General features: G+C 42.4%; 1 protein-coding gene across 2 annotated transcripts in view; it reads right to left on the bottom strand.

Annotated features, from left to right (window-relative positions):
• The window catches only part of arid1ab (AT rich interactive domain 1Ab (SWI-like)), a 129,610-nt gene extending 118,875 nt beyond the window's left edge, over positions 1-10,735 (bottom strand). Inside the window, exon 1 of one of the 2 annotated variants that reach the window (XM_034161400.1) lies at positions 9,384-10,268. In XM_034161400.1, coding sequence (XP_034017291.1) covers positions 9,384-10,268 — 885 coding nt within the window. Of the gene's footprint in view, positions 1-9,383 lie in introns of both variants that reach the window. The other variant, XM_034161401.1, reaches the window with a different exon arrangement.
• Between the last annotated feature and the right edge of the window lie 9,176 nt (positions 10,736-19,911).

The raw sequence follows: 19,911 nt of genomic DNA on the forward strand, positions 1-19,911 counted from the left end.
TGTTCTTTTTTATGGGTTGTTTTAAAAATTTTATTTTATATGTGTTTTATTTTTGTAAATTTGTGTTTTTAATGTTAAGCACTTTGGACACCAGTCGGTGCTGTAAAGCGCTTTATAAATAAATGTTGATTGATTGATTGATTGATACGGACGGACAGAAGGAGAGCAATTTCTCTTGACAATCGCAACTTCTAATTGTAAAAAGCTAGACACATGACTGACCACAGCTCAGTTATCTCCACCCAGATTAACCCAAATAAAAACTGTTTTTTGTTGTCACTTCTTTGAAGACATAATTGACTGTCATAATAATGACCGCTAGAATACTTAATTCTGAAAATAATAGGTGCAGTCTTTTGTAAACACTGAAACAACCAGTCAGGAAAGTGCTAAATATCTTCTCCCTCTCTGTTCGACAGCAAACGACAAAGTTGTGGATCACATCCATCAACTGATGAGGAGTGGGACACATACAAACCACCTGAGCCTGAGCTGATTAGAAATCCTTTCTGTCACATTATGTTCTCCATCATCACTTATGAGCTCTTTTCCCACAAGGAGTTGCTTGTATTTATGAACGCTGAGGTGAGGAACCACAGCTTCAGAGAGTAATGCTTCTACCTTTGTACCTAAAACAGGTGATTTCTCTGATTAGCTCATCTACCTGCCTGTTGAGCTGAACTCAACCAGCTGACAGAGTGTGTGGCCCAAACAAAACCCTGCATCCTCTCAATCCTTTACACCAGGGGTGGGCAATTAATTTTTACAAGGGGCCACATAGGGAACCTGAATTATGTCCGAGGGCCACGCCATCGATAACTCGGCTGTCTCCCATTACAAATTTTACAAAAAATTACCTATTTAATAGCTTTTATAGGTAATTTTTATTATTGTAATAATATGTAAATATTTAAATATACCTAAATAAACCTCTTTAATGATTTGCAACACACAAGCTTGACATTTTTAATATATGTAATAATAATCACAGACCTCATGAGGGCCAGACAGAGACATGCAAAGGGCCGCATGTGGCCCCCGGGCCGCAGTTTGCCCAGGTCTGCTTTACACCATACGGCTGGAAGTGATTAAGTCCTACAGGTGGACATGGTACTGGACACAGTGCTGTTTGCACCCAAACACTTTGAAAATAAAACTTCTATTCCAAGAAAAAAAAAAAAAAAAGCTTCAAACATTAAGGGGAAAGTCATAGCAAAAATACATGTTATTTTAAAAGACCACTGATATGTTTTCGAGCACCACCTCAGGTGCTTTGCACCCTCCCCAGATGTACAGCACCATCTGTTATAATTTGCCAAGTGGTGTGTGTGTGTGTGTGTGTGTGTGTGTGTGTGTGTGTGTGTGTGTGTGTGTGTGTGTGTGTGTGTGTGTGTGTGTGTGTGTGTCTCTGATCACAGAGAAACTGGGAAGAGCTGATATTAGCCGTTTGGTATGCTAATGTATTTTGGGTCAACGATGAATGCCACCAAAACGTAAAGTTGATAGAACTAATATTTTTGGAGAAACTACAGATATTAGCTAGGCTAATATTGTATAGGTTCATTTTTGCCAGCAAAACAGCCCTAAGCTTTTGGCACATGGACTCGACGAGACCGCTGAAGGTGTGCTGTGGCATCTGGCACCAAGAAGTTGGCAGAAGATCTTTAAAATTATCTAAGATGACTTATTTGTCCAGTATTCCACATGACCATGTCACCGGTTCACTGGTTTACATTCCCTGGATCACTTCTGGTCAGTACAGATGACAAGAGCCCCAGTTTTAGAGATGCTCTGGCCCATTCATCTAGCAATCACAATTTGGCCTTTTGTCAAAGTCAGTCAAATCTTTATGTGTCCCCATTTTAACTGCTTCCACCACACCACCTTCCAGGGACAAAATGATAACTTGCTGCCTAATATATCCCATCAACTGAGAAGTGCCATTGTAAAGAGATAATCAATGTGTATTCATTTCATCTGTCAGTGGTACCAATGTTATGGTTAATCAGTGTAATGCGTATACACAATACACAAAACTGTTTACACAATTTTGTGTAAACAATTTCCATCAGAATTAATAAAGTTCTTTCTTATTTTTATACACACCTGACTCTGACCACAACTACAATAATTCTCATATTTGTACATACATTTTCTCCCTTTGTATGCTGTACATCCAGTAATTCTATAAATCTAAAATTGTGCAACAACTTCAGTCCAGCACTTTATCTCATTATTCACTGAACATTAAGGATGTTGATAACGTCTCAGAAGAAACTGACCCACAACCTGCCCTGACTATCAAATCCTGCTACAGACATTATGACACCACCTCTGCCATTATGTGACGATTGCATTCCAGTAGAGCTGGCAAAAAGGATAAGCTTATTTCCATACTGACTGATCCTCATAAAGATGTATAACTTAATAATGCTGCCAGCTCAAAGAAAATCCCAATAATGGTATCATTTCCAGCCACACATTCTATCCATTGCTTAATTCCTATTTTACTTTCACAGTCTGCTGTGTATTTTGTCCTGTATTTGGCCACATAGTGGGTTGGTCATCATCTTTTTGCCCACAGTTGCTAGCTTCATTTGTGAGCTGATGCTCACATGAAGGCAGGCACCACATCCAGCAGGTGGCAGGTACAACTATGAGATATTCCAAAGGCAAAACAAAGATGCTTTTTCAACTGATCTAATGCATCAAAGTACCACCATCGAACTACCAACCACCTCTTCAGCCTCATTATCTGTTCTTTTAAGTTGGTGAGTTATAAGATGACAGTAGTTCTTTTTGAGTTATTGCTTGCATTAGCTCAGGGGTGGCCAAGTTCGGTCCTCAAGAGCCACATTCCTGACACTATTAGTTGTCTCCCTGCTCCAACACACCTGAATCCAATGAAAGGCTCATTAAAAGTCTGCTAACGAGTCTTTCATTGGATTCAGGTGTGTTTGGGCAGAGAGACAACTAAGAGTGTCAGGAATGTAGCTCTCGAGGACCGAACTTGGCCACCCCTGCATTATCTGGCTGGGATGGATGAACCCACCCACTCAATTGCATTTTTGCTGTACAACCCCTACACAGTAACAAGCACAGCAATTATGTTGGGGGTGAGGTTTGTTGTTGTTGTCACTTAAAAGGCATACCTTAAAAAACAACCGCATACATCGATAAAGAATCCATATTCCACCAGAAATGGTTCCTAACCAAACTGCACTTGCAGACATGTTGTGAGGCCACGTGGGAAATCGTCATAGTCAGAAAACTTACCTAGTAACACATGAAGTGTACAAGCAACTTTCTAGTAAAAATTTCAACAACAAGGAGTCAAATCCTTTTGTGTTTATTCATAATGATGGCATGTGTAAATTATTTTTCTGTACTTTTAGAACTGGAAAATTAACTGAACATTAATCATAAGTGATATGAACCTCTCACTGACTTAATGCTGTGCATGTCTGTTAATGTGGCTGAAACACTTTAGGGCTTTAAACAGAAGGCATCAGTATCCAATATCTAAATTTTGATGCCCATTGAGATAAAAGTCAGACATCACCCCCCCACCCCACCCCCAAATAAACAAGTAACTACCACCTCTCCCTCCCAGAACATATTTTTGTTCTGCCGACATCTTTACCCATGAAATGCTCCCTCGTTGATTGCTTGATACAAGGTGCTACTGAAAGTCACACATCGGCGCGGCATTTATGCCTTCTCAATAAACACCTGCTGCACAGCATTGTGTGAACATGACAGCCGTATTGCTGAAGTCATTTTCATGCGAGTGTTAGTGCTGTGTGGGACAAATAAAACTATAATAATTCAATCTTTAATGTGAACCAAGCTGTGATTTTCTAGTAAGAGATGGACAGGAGATCGTTAATCTGATGCATGGAGTTCATTTTTCAAGAAAAAAGGGGCTGGCAATATACCAGTGATGACTTAAGATAAGGGAAGTGTTAAACAAAACAAAAAGTATCATTCATTAATTGCAAAAGAGCTAAAACGTTGAAATAACCATGATATTGATTTGGAGTCATCTGGCCTAGCCTAAAGTATGTATTTTGTCATTGAAATGTTGCATGTTGATTAAGAATCAGATGAATGCTGGATTCATGATGTACAGAAAATGAAAACGTGAAGATCGATACACTGACAGCTGAATCAGCGCTGTCAACCGTCCCACACTGGGTAGGACAGTTCCAGTATTTACCTCCATGTCCCACGTAAATCATGAGTGTGTGTGGGGGGGTCCAGGCACACCCATGGACCTCCCTAATTACAATTTGCGCTCTTGGCACTTGCGGCCACGCATGGGTGTCCAGTATTTGTGAATTCAGATGTTGGCAGGTATACTGAATCAATCTAAAAATACTATGAACTAGGTGATGGCTCAGCTTTAAAGTTATGAATCAGCTGAGTTAAGTTTGTTTCACTGCTACCTCCGTGTTTTCAATCTCTCTTGAAAGTTCAAAGGTTGGCGTGAGGCTCTTGCAAGAAAAGTAACTTTATGAGGTAAAAACAAACTCAGCACGTCCGATAGAGGTGGGCGGTGTCACTGATAAATGCATCCATTTGAACTTTATGTTCACTTCACAATTCATCAACACTGTCCTACCAGCACAAAATGGGAAAGATCATCTATGCTATTTAAGCTATGCTAACAATAGCTAGCTTCTTCTTCTGGGCTTTTTGTATGCTGCACTTTCTACAACTGTATGTGGTGTTGCCCCCAGTGGTGAAAAAAGACAAGCAGAAGCAGTGCCGATATGCTAACATGTTCTAGTAAAAACCCGAATAGCATCTTGGTTTTTCATGAAATATGCATTTGAAGGCAAGCAACGCCACATTCAGACTCCGAGTTATCAAGGAAAATGTCTCTGTTAAGCAAAGAACTGTATCGGACTGCATCGTGTCACGCCGAATTAGGGATGAAACAATTACTCAAGTAACTCGAATAACTCAATTACAAAAATGTTTGCGCAATTTCTTTGCCTCAAGACTTTTGTTAATTCCTGTCACTAAAGTGCTCCGTAAACATGGCACCACAGAAAACACAGCATATACCAGGCCTGTATGTGGCGCTGTAGCACTCTTACAAAAGACAGCGAAGAAGACATGGAGCATGCCTATAACCGGTGTAATGGGCCTGTCACACCTTGACAATTTAGCTAGCACATGCCAATTTATCAAAAATTTGGCGAATACACTGGCTACGTCGAATAAGTTATGCATTTGTTACACCATGACAATTTAGCCACTGCGTATGTTAACGTATCAACAATGCTGCCAACACACCATTATACGGTAGCTGTCACATTCAGTAAGTTCTGCGGTCGTCCGGTGTCGCTGACCGAACGCCCCCCCCCCCCCCCCCTAAAAATCAGTCCGCCCTGCCTTCACTGTACATGTATCATTAGCCGCAGTTCACTGCTTGTTGCCTCATTTCTGCTTCAAACTGCCTCCAGTCATCATCCATCTCAGCGACAGATATCTGAAACTGTTGCACAACAATCATGTCCACATAAATTCAGCATTATGTCATCGTAAAAGATGGAGGAAGCCATCAGAGCGTCGCAGCTACACAAGCTGCTACCTGATGTGTTCACTGCGCGTCAGTCATTTCAAAGCGTCACCAAGTATCGCCTTGTTTCTGCTTAAAACTGACTTTAGAATGATTTAAGAGGTTTTACCTTTATCATCTGATGGTTAATAATCCCATTAATCCATTTGATTGCTTTGGGTGAAGAGAGTCGGACTCAGAAGAGCTGCTGTGGTCCCAAATGATGCATGCGTAATGGAGGCAAAGCGGACTGTTCGGTCTGTGACACCGGAACACGTCAAATACGTCTACATATGTCAATATGCGTTGAAGATAACTTCAATATAAGGTACACATAGGTTCAAAGCAAATTACTCGTAGATTAGAAATAAGTTTCTGGTAAGACAGACATTATCTCGACATATTGCGATTTATGAGAAATTTGCAAGTAAGGTGTGTTACCTACAACCTATGACCTGTGACATACGAGCCATACGCCAGTACGCGTTGAAAATTTATATTTTCAATGACCTTGCTGTTCTACGATGTATGCTTCAACATGTTCTTATCTTACCTGAAACTTGTTAGACGTATGCCAGCATATTTTTAATATGTCGACATACACAGGTTAAATTGTCAAGGTGTAACAGGGCCATAAGAAGCTAATCAATGTAGCAGCAGGTGCTACAACTGTGCAAAGCAGCACATTGAGTAAAACAAGGGTTTGCAATGATCATCTAAAATAGACTTACTGCATATTTAAAGCGAAGCAGTGTGTTTGTGTTTTTTTTTCTTAAACAGCGCTGTGGTCACTCTCCACCTCGTAGAAGAAATGAAAGGATGCTCGCTTTAAATGAATCAAGTTTAACTATTCAAAAACATGCCTTTACCTGGGTTTGATCTGAGTTTTCATCGACACGGCGCACAGTGGATTTACAATGCAGGTTTTGCGGGACAGGCTGCGTTCATGTTCACATGTAGTCTGGCCGCTGATTGAGGATTTCAGCAACTGCCTGGGAAAGCTCCAAAACACGTAACGCTGTGACAATAATTGGGCACTGCAGTCTCGTTTGAGGGCGGGCGCTAAAGGGATAACATATGACACATAAGATGCATTTTTTTATACATCCGGGGACAGCCCTAATCTGTCCCCATCAGAAACATGGCAGTTTCTCTGAGTTTTTGGGCAAATTACATGGCAAACAAAGTGAAAATGCAAAGGAAAAAGTGACAATGCAGTGGAAAGTGGACATGTGTTGCAGTTTGTTTATGACCCGGAGCTCAAACATCTTGAGGCAGTTGTACAGGCGAGAGAACGCAGCTACTCTGGTTAGCTGTATGTGCTAACACTTATCAGCACGACGTCTCCCATTTGCCTCGTCTTCCCTTCTCCACTGGGAACTGAAAAAAACTGCACTTTTCGCGACTGCTTTGGTGACTGCGGCCAAAAACCAAACCGTACACCATTTTTCCATTAGAGAAAATGCTGTTTGTGGGGTGAGACTAATCCCCAGCTGGAGTGTGGAAGTGTCAGCACAAACCATTCGGAGGATTGGGGTTTCAGCGGAAAGCATTTTAAACCGGCACATCTTAAACTGGCACGTCCACTAGGTGGCGGCGAGTATGCTTTTATGTTTACTGAGCCGGGACGAACAGTTTGTGCTGAAACTCCAACACTCTGACTGGGCATTAGTCTCTCCCGTATCTGTGCAGACTGTCCCCGGATGTGGTCAAATCCTGTGATATGACGCAGGGGTTCAAACGAGACTGCACTTGCCTTATTACCCAGGAAAACAGAGGGTACACCCTAAATTTCAAAATCTACATGATGGCACAGTGACATTATGCCATTGCTTAGGCAGAGTCCTGGCACAACTGATGCTCTTTAAAAACACAAAAGTCCTTTTTATCTGATTACTCAATAAAATCAACAGAATACTCGAGTCCCAAAATATTCGGCAGCTGCACCCCTACACCGAATCTAGTTCTTCCACAACAAAAAGTATTGTTCCTAAATCGTATCATAACTCATGTATTTCTAGATACATATCATATGCATCATTTTATAAGAAGTTGCAGCACACCCCTAATAATCACATTAAAAACATCTTAAACTGCATACAGCCTACAGTTTGGTAGAAAATAAATCTTGTAGTTTTTCAGTTTGTCATCTTTTTTCTTTAAAACCATTCTGAAAAGGAAAAATTTAATTTCTGAGGTACTCTGAATCTTTCTATTGATCTTGGAGTTAACTGCAACATCCTCTTTTATCACTGTGAGATATTTTAAACTGTTTGTTGTTGGGTTTTTCCCCCCTTTGATAACTCAAATGTGAATACACGTCATTTTAACCACTGGAGGGGCTCATAAGAGTAGCAAACATAACAGTTTTCATGTGACTGTACACTAAGAATAAACCAGGTTACACCACTGTGCTGTCATCACTGAAGTCAAGGATGCCGTTAAGCTCTGCTGACTTGATTATACTCTGCATGTGACAGCAAATTAGTTCACGGGAAACCTGCTTTAAAAAAGAAACAAAACTGACACTTGGCTGACACCCTGGTTGCTTGTAAACACAACTTGCAGCCCTGAAGGCTCTCACGTGCTGTGGGAAAACCACGGCCTGTACGTCTGATCTGGAAACAGTGGAAATCATGGTTGTACAACGGGGCCCCATGACCACACCTACCCTTTCTGCTGTACCAGAGTCAGCCGACTTGTACAAGCAGTGCAAAGTGTTCCCAAAAAGCAAAATAACAAAAAAAAAACAAAAGTTCAGGTCACATGGCTGAGGTCAACGGCTAAAATAAAGTGACAGCATAGATGTGACTCAGCATGACTGAACATACACGGTTTAATAACAAACAAAAAAAACAATAACACATCTACTTAACATGCAAATTACTGCAGTACAGGGGAACAGAACAAAATGTGATCTGAAGATGAATTTAATAAACAGAAGAGACGAGTCCAGCATTAAACTCCAAACAACACTGTGGCTTGTGATGTACCCGTCTGACAATGAGACAATATGAACTTGGATTAAAAGCAAATGTTTTCATTTGATACAAATGCATGTGCTATGGTTCAAAATGAAGATATTTACCATGAGGACACTTGTGCTGTTTTGGCACGGTGGAAGAACACGAGGGGGCGGGGGTGGGGGGGCTGTTTTTCTGCAGCCTGCCATTAGAAGCAATTATAAATGCCCAAGAGCAGAGAGGGACGGGGAGCCAATCAGATCTCAGCTCGCATGTCAACCTAAGACCAACTGTCTCCTGGCTCTGACAGCAGGATTTTACCTCCATAATTCAAATCCCAAAGCAAAGGCAATCTGCACTCTGCCTGCTCCTGCTGGCGGCTGGCGTTTACCAGGCGGCACAAAAACGGGCAGGAACACCGAAACGGAAGAAGATGGACTGATCAGACTTTGACAGAAGTAAACACGATGCAGATGTGACTGTTGCCAACATCTTTGCTGGACTTTACAGCTACAGATGGCTGTTGTTTGTCGATCTGTGTCGAGTGGCGCCGGTAACTTTTGGCTTCAGACCGGATTCCTGCACTTTCCTTCCGCACTGAGAGGGAGGAATCACAGAAATGACACCTGATCTGTCGGCGTGCACTTTCTCCAGACTGACTCCACTGAGCTTGGTGTCAAACACACACAGAAAAGTTGCTCCTGACAGAATGTGTCTCCTCTTTTTGTCGGTCTAAAGACTCTTGCGGGGGGGTAGGTGTTGGGAGAAGCACAGGCAGCCATTTTACAGCTCTTACTACCTAGACAATGGCTGCTAAACGCAAAGTCTGCGGTGCTGTGAGTGAACTTTACCTGATTTCTGTTCAGAGGTTGTCCGGTGTTCCCCGGGCTCATGGGGGAAGGATGGTGGCTCCTTTGTTGCCAGCCAGGATGGCCCCCACCATACTGGCTGCTGCCCAGATCTCCTCCTGCTCCCTTGCTGGCCCCTTCCTGATTGTTGTAGTCTCCTTGGGGGTACGTGGGGTAGCTCCTGGTGGAGCTGGGAGAGGTGAGGAGCTGGTTTAAAGTTGGTGTGGAGGTGGGCTGTTGGTTTGCCATGTTGTACCGCTGGTTGTTATAGGAGGCAGCCATGGCTGTGGGGGCTCCGGCTGCCTGCTGCTTGCCTGACTGCCCCCCAGCCGCCGGAGCCTGGCTGGTACGGGGGGAGCTCATGGCCCCGTAGGCCTGGCCCTGATAGGAAGTCCTGTTCGGGAAGGGGCCGTAGTTGTTGTAATGGTTGGGGTAGCCGTGTTCGTGTGAATTAGGGGGGTAAGGGTCCATCATGCCCGGCCCCGATGCAGCTGCCATGCCAGGGCTTTGTTGTCCGCCATGTTGATGAAAAGGGGCCCGGCTGTAGTGGTGGTTGTAGCCGTAAGGTGGAGGAGGGAAGCCGCCCGGGTGGTGGTGTCCCAGTCCGGGGTGGTTATTCCCTTCAGGCCCGCCTGTATCGTTCTGATTATTGTTATTTACCCGGACTAGATTCCCGTTGCCGTTCTTCATGTCAGGATCTCCTCCGCCTCCTCCCCCAGCATCGCTCCCGTCCTGCAGCTCCTTCTGTCCCGGAGATCCGCCGTCAGGTCCCTGCTCCTTATTTTCATGCTGCTTCTCTGCCGGTACCGACTCCTCCTGCGGGTCCCGCTCGGGCTTTTTGAGTTCGGATGGCGGGCTGGTGGTGAGAGCGGCGACCTGAGCGGCCATGATATCCCTCCTCCTCGCGCTGCCCCTCGGCTCCTCGCTGCCTCCTCGCGCTCCCTCTCGCTCTCACTCGCTCCTTCTCAGAACGGCGACTCACTCAGCAGTCCGGTTCCGAATCCACATCGAGTGTAAATACAACTGGAAGCGGCAGAAGAAAGCGCAGCCGTCGTTGTTCCGGTTCATTCCCACCGTCGCGCTCCGCCCGGACCCGGTGGCCGGTAACCCTCCGCGACTCCGCGCCAAGTTAAAAGACGGAGGGGAAAGTTTGTCAGAGAGAAAAACATGTAAATAGAGACCCGGGGAGCTGGACTTCACCCACACCGTGTGTGTGCGTGTGTGCACGCGGCGGAGGGGGGCTTCTGTTACACAGCACGAGCTCCAAATCAACCGAACCAGCACGAGGCTTCGCGAGACACAGCCATCTTAGCGACCTCTCGCGAGAAAACCAAAACCCGGAGTGGAGCGCCCTCGCGCGCGGAACCGGAGTGCGTGAGGACGTTATTTCGAGCTAATAAGCGCCGTTATTTAGTGTCTAAACGCTGCGACGCTAAAGTGTGAGCGTGTGAGCGCCAAAACACGCGGCGGCCATCAATTCAGACTTTTTATTGTTTTGACTTGAGGATTTGAGCTCACAGCACCAGTTCTGGAGCATCGAAGTATGGTTGTCCATTCGGCTGCTCGGCTTTTTTGTGTTCGGGGTCGCTACAGCATATACAACCAGATCTGCATTGATATTTGGCACAGGTTTTACGCCGGATGCCCTTCCTGACGCAACTCCAGTGTTACCTGGAGAAACACACACAGCCGCTGGTGTTCCAAAGAGGTCTCCCATCCAAGTACTAACCAGGTCCCGTACTGCTTAGCTTCTGAGATCTGACGGGATCAGGCTGACACAGAGCAGATCCGGAGCTTCGAAGTATATTTACAGTTAAACATAGGCGGTGGAAGTGGGGGCAACAGCCCCCCCAGTTTTGCCAGATTTGCAACTGGCTTTGGTGATTTTTCTTGACTTTCCCTACTGACTAATGACAAATCTGGCAACTTGTACTCCACATAAACTCATCAGTTTGAAAAGCGTTGATGGTGTAGTGGTTAAGTGCTGGGCTTCAGACCGGAGGCTCCTCGGTTGAAACCCCAGCCTGACCGGAAAATCACTAAGGGCCCTTGGGCAAGGTCCTTAATCCCCGAGTTCACCGAGTGTCGCAGACCAAATGGTCCCCCACTAAAAATTGGTCCATCCTGCCTCCACTGAGCATTCATCATTTGGGAACACAGCAGCACATCTTAGATGGAGTCTCTTCACTCAAAGCAATCAAATGGATTAATGAGATTATTAAACACCAGATGACAAAGTAAAACCTCTTAAATCATTCTAAAGTCAGTTTTAAGCAGAAACTCAGTGAAACTCTGTGACGCTTTGAAATGACCAACGTGCAGTAAACGCATTAGCTAGCAGCTCTGATCACTTCCTCCATCTTTTATGATGAAATAATGCTGAATTTATGTGGAAATGATTGTTGTACAAAAGCTTCAGATATCTGTCCCTGAGATACAGTAGTGTTCAGAATAATAGTAGTGCTATGTGACTAAAAAGATTAATCCAGGTTTTGAGTATATTTCTTATTGTTACATGGGAAACAAAGTACCAGTAGATTCAGTAGATTCTCACAAATCCAACAAGACCAAGCGTTCATGATATGCACACTCTTAAGGCTATGAAATTGGGCTATTAGTAAAAAAAAAAAAGTAGAAAAGGGGGTGTTCACAATAATAGTAGCATCTGCTGTTGACGCTACAAACTCAAAACTATTATGTTAAAACTGCTTTTTTAGCAATACAGTGAATCACTAAATTAGTATTTAGTTGTATAACCACAGTTTTTCATGATTTCCTCACATCTGCAAGGCATTAATTTTATTGGTTTGGAACCAAGATTTTGCTGGTTTACTAGTGTGCTTGGGGTCATTGTTTTGTTGAAACACCCATTTCAAGGGCATGTCCTCTTCAGCATAAGGCAACATGACCTCTTCAAGTATTTTGACATATCCAAACTGATCCATGATACCTGGTATGTGATATATAGGCCCAACACCATAGTAGGAGAAACATGCCCATATCATGATGCTTGCACCACCATGCTTCACTGTCTTCACTGTGAACTGTGGTTTGAATTCAGAGTTTGGGGGTCGTCTCACAAACTGTCTGCGGCCCTTGGACCCAAAAAGAACAATTTTACTCTCATCAGTCCACAAAATATTCCTCCATTTCTCTTTAGGCCAGTTGATGTGTTCTTTGGCAAATTGTAACCTCTTCTGCAGATGTCTTTTATTTAACAGACGGACTTTGCGGGGGATTCTTGCAAATAAATTAGCTTCACACAGGCGTCTTCTAACTGTCACAGCACTTACAGGTAACTCCAGACTGTCTTTGATCATCCTGGAGCTGATCAGTGGGTGAGCCTTTGCCATTCTGGTTATTCTTCTATCCATTTTAATGGTTGTTTTCTTCCATGTGTCTCTGTTTTTTTTTGTCCATTTTAAAGCATTGGAGATCATTGTCGATGAACAGCCTATAATTTTTTGCACCTGCGTATAAGTTTTCCCCTCTCCAATCAACTTTTTAATCAAACTACGCTGTTCTTCTGAACAATGTCTTGAACGTCCCATTTTCCTCAGGCTTTCAAAGAGAAAAGCATGTTCAACAGGTGCTGGCTTCATCCTTAAATAGGGGACACCTGATTCACACCTGTTTGTTCCACAAAATTGACGAACTCACTGACTGAATGCCACAAACACCCTCTTTTCTACTTTTTTTTTTACTAATAGCCCAATTTCTAGCCTTAAGAGTGTGTATATCATGAATGCTTGGTGTTGTTGGATTTGTGAGAATCTACTGGTACCTTGTTTCCCATGTAACAATAAGAAATACTCGTATACTCAAAACCTGGATTAATCTTTAGTCACATAGCACTACTATTATTCTGAACACTACTGTAGATGATGACTGGAGGCAGTTAGAGGTGATAATTGGTGAACCGTAGCTAATGACGCATGTGCAGTGAAGGCAGGGTGGACCGATTTTTATGGGGGACCGTTCAGTCGGCGACACCAGTGTGTAGTGAGCGTCTTGCATGGCAGCACCCTGACATCGGTGTGTGAGTGTGTCTGTGTGAATGGATGAATGTGAAGCATAATTGTAAAGTGCTTTGAAAGTCTGATGCAGATGGAAAAGCGCTATATAACTGCAGTCCATTTACCATTTGAATCTGATAAGTTCTTTTCACTTCACCTTTTTTCACTCTGGGTCTCCACAATAAATCGGATATGTTACTGGCACATTTTTGTTGATGCACATTACACAGAGAAAGGGTGCAGGTGGTCTTGAAACAGGAACCTTCAGGTCTGCAAATGAGCACACTAACCGCTGAGCCACCATAGTGCTCCATGAGATGAATCTAATAAATTACAAAAACAGCAAGAATAAATAAATGCCCACTGTACAGTCCCCGTCTGTCCACCTCCACACCACCTAAAAATAAATCAGCAAAAAAATACAACCTTTAAGAGAAAAAGATGCCGCTCAGGTTCCCACCATATTCAAATTATGTGACTATGTAATCAAGTGACTTTGAGTGACATTTCAGAGAGCCAATATCGACTCCTGGCAAGATTTTTGTGTTTACGTATTTATTGCCACGCTGCATTCTGTTCTCTTGAAGTTTTTGTTTGTTTTTTGATGGAGGTTGGTGGGGAATATATTGCCGTAATTTAGGTTTGTTTTTTGTTGTTGTTTGTTTGTTTTTGTAACTTTTTATAATTTTTTATTTACAAACTGACCAGTTTGTGTGGAACATCTCGCATCAGCTGATTAAAAATTACTTGAGATGCGTTACCATGGAGATATTTGGCTGCATGACTTTGGGTTCATGGTGACCAGCTGATGAAAAACAGTTTAAAGCACGTCCGTCCGTCCGTCCGTCCGTCCATCCATCCATCCATCCCTTCAGCTTCTCCCTTGTTTTCACTCGGGGCCGCCACAGCAGATCTGAGGTGGACCTGCATGTTGGTTTTACACCAGATTCCCTTCCTGACACAACTCCACGTCAGATGGAGAATGAGCCGGGGTGGTTTTGAACCTGAAACCTTCCACACTGGAAACAAGCACATTAAACCACTTGGCTACCATCCCTACAAAACAGTTTAAAGTACAAAACATAAAAATCCACCAACTCAAAAATTCCCCCAGACTGTCCCCAGGAGCAGCAGAACGCGTGATGGTTTCCTTTTGATACGGACCCTGAACGATGTTTAAAACCCATGTGTTTCAAAGGTTTCAGATCAGTATGTCAAGTCTGCTGTCAGTAATTTGTAGGACAGATGAGGAGTTTTGGGATCATCCCTGTTTTGTCCATCATTTCCATCCAGCTTAACATTCCCGATTTGTTGTCTATTTTGGCACATATTTAGCAACAGAGTGGGCAGCAGGTGGCAGTACATCTTTAGAATATTACACAGGCTAAACAAATTTGTGATTGATCAGGTGGATCAAAGTTAACCAGTTAACCAGATTTCAACCAGTTTGTCTTCATTATGTACATTTTTAAGATGGAGATGTAAAAAATGACCACATTTTGTGGTGTCTGATGTCTTGCTTAAAGAAACTGACTGGGATTATCTCAGAGACCCATCAATGTTGTAGGGTCTGTTCAGTCTTCCCAGCACATGGAGTAAACAAAATCTCACGTGTGATTGCAGTTGACTGCCGATGAGGGGTTCAATCTCATCCTTACAACAGGAAGGAGCAACTTGTATTGGGTTGGTCGAGAGTTGCATCGCCAAATAGTAAGGCTAATTAAATAGCTTCCTGTATAATCTGTCATTTAAAAAAATTCTTTATATTTGCAGAGGTAAACATACACACCTGAACCTCTGGAGGGATCCCATCCATGCTATCAGACACTTGTAATGACTTTTAGCTTGCCCCAGAGGTTTACATTGTATAGCTGTTTAGCTGCTGATGGTGTTGGGATTATAACTTGGTACTGGACCAGTTATCATCGCTTTAGTCCCAAGTGTAAAGTTCAACTTAAAAACATCTAAAAATTGAGTCCAAGTTGAAAAATCTTGGAACGAATGGGAGGAAACTGGAGTCAACGTCTGTGACCGAACTGTAAGAAACCGCCTAAAGGAAATGGGATTTACATACAGAAAAGCTAAACGAAAGCCATCATTAACACCTAAACAGAAAAAAACAAGGTTACAATGGGCTAAGGAAAAGCAATCGTGGACTGTGGATGACTGGATGAAAGTCATATTCAGTGATGAATCTCGAATCTGCATTGGGCAAGGTGATGATGCTGGAACTTTTGTTTGGTGCCGTTCCAATGAGATTTATAAAGATGACTGCCTGAAGAGAACATGTAAATTTCCACAGTCATTGATGATATGGGGCTGCATGTCAGGTAAAGGCACTGGGGAGATGGCTGTCATTACATCATCAATAAATGCACAAGTTTACGTTGATATTTTGGACACTTTTCTGATGTTTAAGGATGATGAAATCATTTTTCAAGAAGATAATGCATCTTGCCATAGAGCAAAAACTGTGAAAACATTCCTTGCAAAAAGACACATAGGGTCAATGTCATGGCATAGGGTCAATGTCAACAAGCAGATCTGATATGATGCAGGTGTTAGTTTTGGGGATGGAAATTTACAGGGTGATTCCATAATTTATTCCTCAGAATTGAGTGAGTCCATATTTTTTTCCTCTGCTTGGTCTAAAAAAGTAACCGTTACTGACTGCCACAATCTTTTTTTCTTGATTTCTTATAGTGTTTCTTAAAGCCAGAAAGTTGCCATTTGAAATGACTTTAGTTTTGTGTCATGTCTGTGATCTGCTTTTTTTCTACAAAATTAAACAACTGAATGAACATCCTCTGAGGCCGGTGATTCCATAATTTTTGCCAGGGGTTGTATAAGATATGAATGTTTTTTCACACAAAGTGCAGCAACAGTGAAAATTAAACATTCTTAAACAAAACAGTAATAATACCACACTCATTTTACACTCATCATAAGGTTAGGATACTGTGCCCTCCAAAAGTATTGGAACACTTGGAATTTCACACATTATCTGTTCGATGTCACTGACATTAATGAGTGAAGCTCTTCACTATCTGTCTATATATCATCAAACAATAATTTAAAATTGAATAATTCTTGCAGAACCTCAAAGTAATGATAGGCTACTTCACAACTGTCATTAGGATTCTTTTTTTTCTTTGTGACAATGTTGTCCTATTTGTGTCTACCATTGAGCGAGCTTAGAGCCGCTGCCCAGCACTTCGCTCGTATTACTATTGGCAACAACCAATAATACTTTTTCCTCATTTTGCTTTTTCACAAAAATATCTCTGTGACTAATGAAGTTTGCTTTGTGACTCAACAAGTCTCAATAAAAATGTTTCAAGAGAATGAAAAATGACTGAGTATTCTCCTGCAGTCACGTGTTCATCGAGCTACATTATAGTCTGACTGGCACAAAAAGCCACAACTCATCATTTGACTCTCTGTTGAATCAATGCTGGAAGTTTTTTGCAGCTTTTTATAGAAATGAGAGAACATTGAACTAAAGCAGGAATTTACAATTAATACAGAACTCAGCAAACAGATCCAAGGAACAGAAAGTCACAGCTTCATGGAGCGAAATGTACAAAGCCGAGGCTGGAATCTCTCATTTGTTTGATAAGTTTAGTTTTTAACAGTCAGATTTTACCATAAAGGTCTAACAGGGTTTTTATTTTTATTTTTACACACACTCTCTCCAGTCACAGCCACTAAACCTTATAACCCTTTCACAGTTGTCTCAGTAGTGTTTTGTGCACGTTCACTCGGTTTATGAAGATGTCAGTTTAGATGGCACTTTGCCACAAAGTTTATATTTCTTAACAACTAATTTAACTCAACTCCATATGACACAATTTAAATCAACTTTACAACTTTTATCTGCTGAATAGTCAATGAAACAATCAGAGCAACACACCGGCTGTGACGCACTCAGGCACACGCACGCACACTCACACACACAGACACACACACACACACAAAACTGTAACTTCTACACTGTTAAGCAGATTTGGATGTTATTCAAGCTTGTTTCATGATTTGATTTAAACTTTAATATACTGCGATAGAAAGAAAAGTAAAATAATAGAAATGTCATCATCAAGCCGGACTTACAGTCAGGCCCATAAGTCGTTGGACAGATGCAGTTTTTGTCATTTTGCCTCCATACATCACTACAGCAGTGTGAATAAAACAATCAAATGTGCTTGAAGTGGAGACTTTTAGCTTTAATTTAAGTGGTTTAACAAAAATATTGCATGAGGTTCTTTAAAAGAGGTGACATTTCAGTTACAGATTGCCAGAAGGCACATGGGAGACTCAAAGCTAGAATCTCTTGTATTAAAGCTGCGGCTCCACTTCACTGCCAAGCTGTGACGTGTGATACAACAGACAAATGTTGCAGAATCTCCAGTTTCGCCTATCACATCCACAGAAGCCTGTAGCTTCTTCAGAGCTGTTATGGGTGTCTTGGTGGCTTCCCTCACTACTCTGCTTCTTGCACAGTCACCAAGCAGCCACCTTCAGTGCTAAAAAAACGTATGAAGTCAACATGGACGTGTTAAAACCTGCAGTTCCTCGAATGGCCACTTGAGTCTGGCTCCAAAGATGCATCAATCCCCACAGAGCTCCATGTTAAAATGTCCAACTTTACAGCAGAAATCAACATGTTCATAACCTGGTCCAAAAAATGGTTTTGCTCGCTATCACTAGTTTGCCTGTTCATGATCATTTAAGGTGAATTTGGAGAATATAAGATTATTTACATCATTTTAAGCCAGAAAGTTAATCATATTTAAGAACATATTCAATTTGAATGACAGGTACAAGCGACCACTAAAAGACAGGTCACTAGCTCCTTTCCTGAACATTTTAATATAGATATGAGATCATATGATTATGCTACAGTATTTTTGGTGAGTCAAACTTTAGTATTATTTCATTGGTATGTTAGCCTCGTTAGCGCAAGCTCGCAGGTATCAATTGCTGCATATTGTCAGCTATTGTCAAGGTTATTGAAGCTATTCATTTGCCAGTAATAGATTTTTAACATCACCTGTTATTACAGCCACCACCTAAGTAAGTATAAGTCCCTTCAGCTTCTGCCTTATCTCAGTGGGGGGGGGCTGAGATGGATCTGCATGTTGATCTGACACAAGTTTTACCCCGGACGCTCTTACTGACCCAAGTCCACATTACATGGAGAAATGTCACAAGAGTGGCCTGGAACAGGGAACTTTCCATACGGGAAACGAGTGCACTTAACTGCTTGGCCACCACCACCTAATCTGCAGAAATATGTATCAATGAATGACTGAATCAATCAATCAATCATGCAAACCCAATTTGACACAGGCTTATCTAGCTTGGCAATTTCAAGATAAGGAGAGATGTTCTAGCTTCAGTTATCACCCCGTCATGCCCAGGATTCACCTCTTTACACTTTGATGGTTTGCCTGACAGGTAGGCGGAGTCAGGCACTGCCAAAATGGTGATATCTAAACCATCCCAGATGAGCTTCAAACCCATTTTTCAGAAAACCTCTATGTGTCACAGATTTGTCAAATATATATAGAGGCTATGTTATATAACACTTAAATAGATCCTTATTTGTTTGGTGGATTGTACATTATGTGGGATTCATTATTTTTCCCATTGTATGATTTATGCAGTGTTTTTGTGCAATTTGGTTCCATTTACTGTTCATTTTAGTTCCATATATTTCACTCCATTAAACATCTTCACTACCTTTTCATAAAAACCGGCGGTGTCAAATCCAGCTTCAGAAAGTAAAAGTCCAGCCACATATTTGTTCCATCTTCCCAATAAACCAGCTGATTGTAATTAGTTCAGCTGTTCAGGCAGGTGGATGAACTAATTATTGAGATCACCTGTTTTAGGTGCACAGGAAGAAGCAACACATGGGAAGGTTTTTACTTTCTGAAGCTGGATTTGACGCCTCTGATAAAAACACATCAGTGATGCACTATCAGGTGTTATGTGTCGGACGCGGGCGGAGAACCGACCAGCGTTTGACAGGACCCAGTATAAAATAAGCAGAGCACGGTACAAAGGATAACAGAATTTAATAACATAACAGTGAGTGTTGAATAATAACAAATGAATGCGCGGTCTGGCGAGGTGGAATAACGGTGCGCTCCCAGCAGCACAAACAGTCCGGAGCCAGAACAGTTCGGACCCAAGGACCCCGCCGACACCCCCCAGGTGGCCGCGACCAACCGAGTCTGTGAAAGAAGAAACCATCATGTGAGTCCACCACTCCACACACAGAGAGACCACTCAAAGGTGTACATAAACAGCAAACACTTCCTGGCTTAATCACCAATCAGCTTCCCACCCTGCAGGCATGGAACACCCAGTTCAATTCTCCACTACAGTGGAAGCTGATTAAACGACTAACATAACAGCTCAATATAATAAGGTGTGAGGGACACCGCATTTACTGACTGTACTCATGTTAGTCACAAAACCTAAAGTACCTCAGGAAGTGTGCTGACGAG

Source organism: Thalassophryne amazonica, chromosome 20 (genome assembly GCF_902500255.1).
Source record: "Thalassophryne amazonica chromosome 20, fThaAma1.1, whole genome shotgun sequence".
Classification (NCBI taxonomy): Eukaryota; Metazoa; Chordata; class Actinopteri; order Batrachoidiformes; family Batrachoididae; genus Thalassophryne; species Thalassophryne amazonica.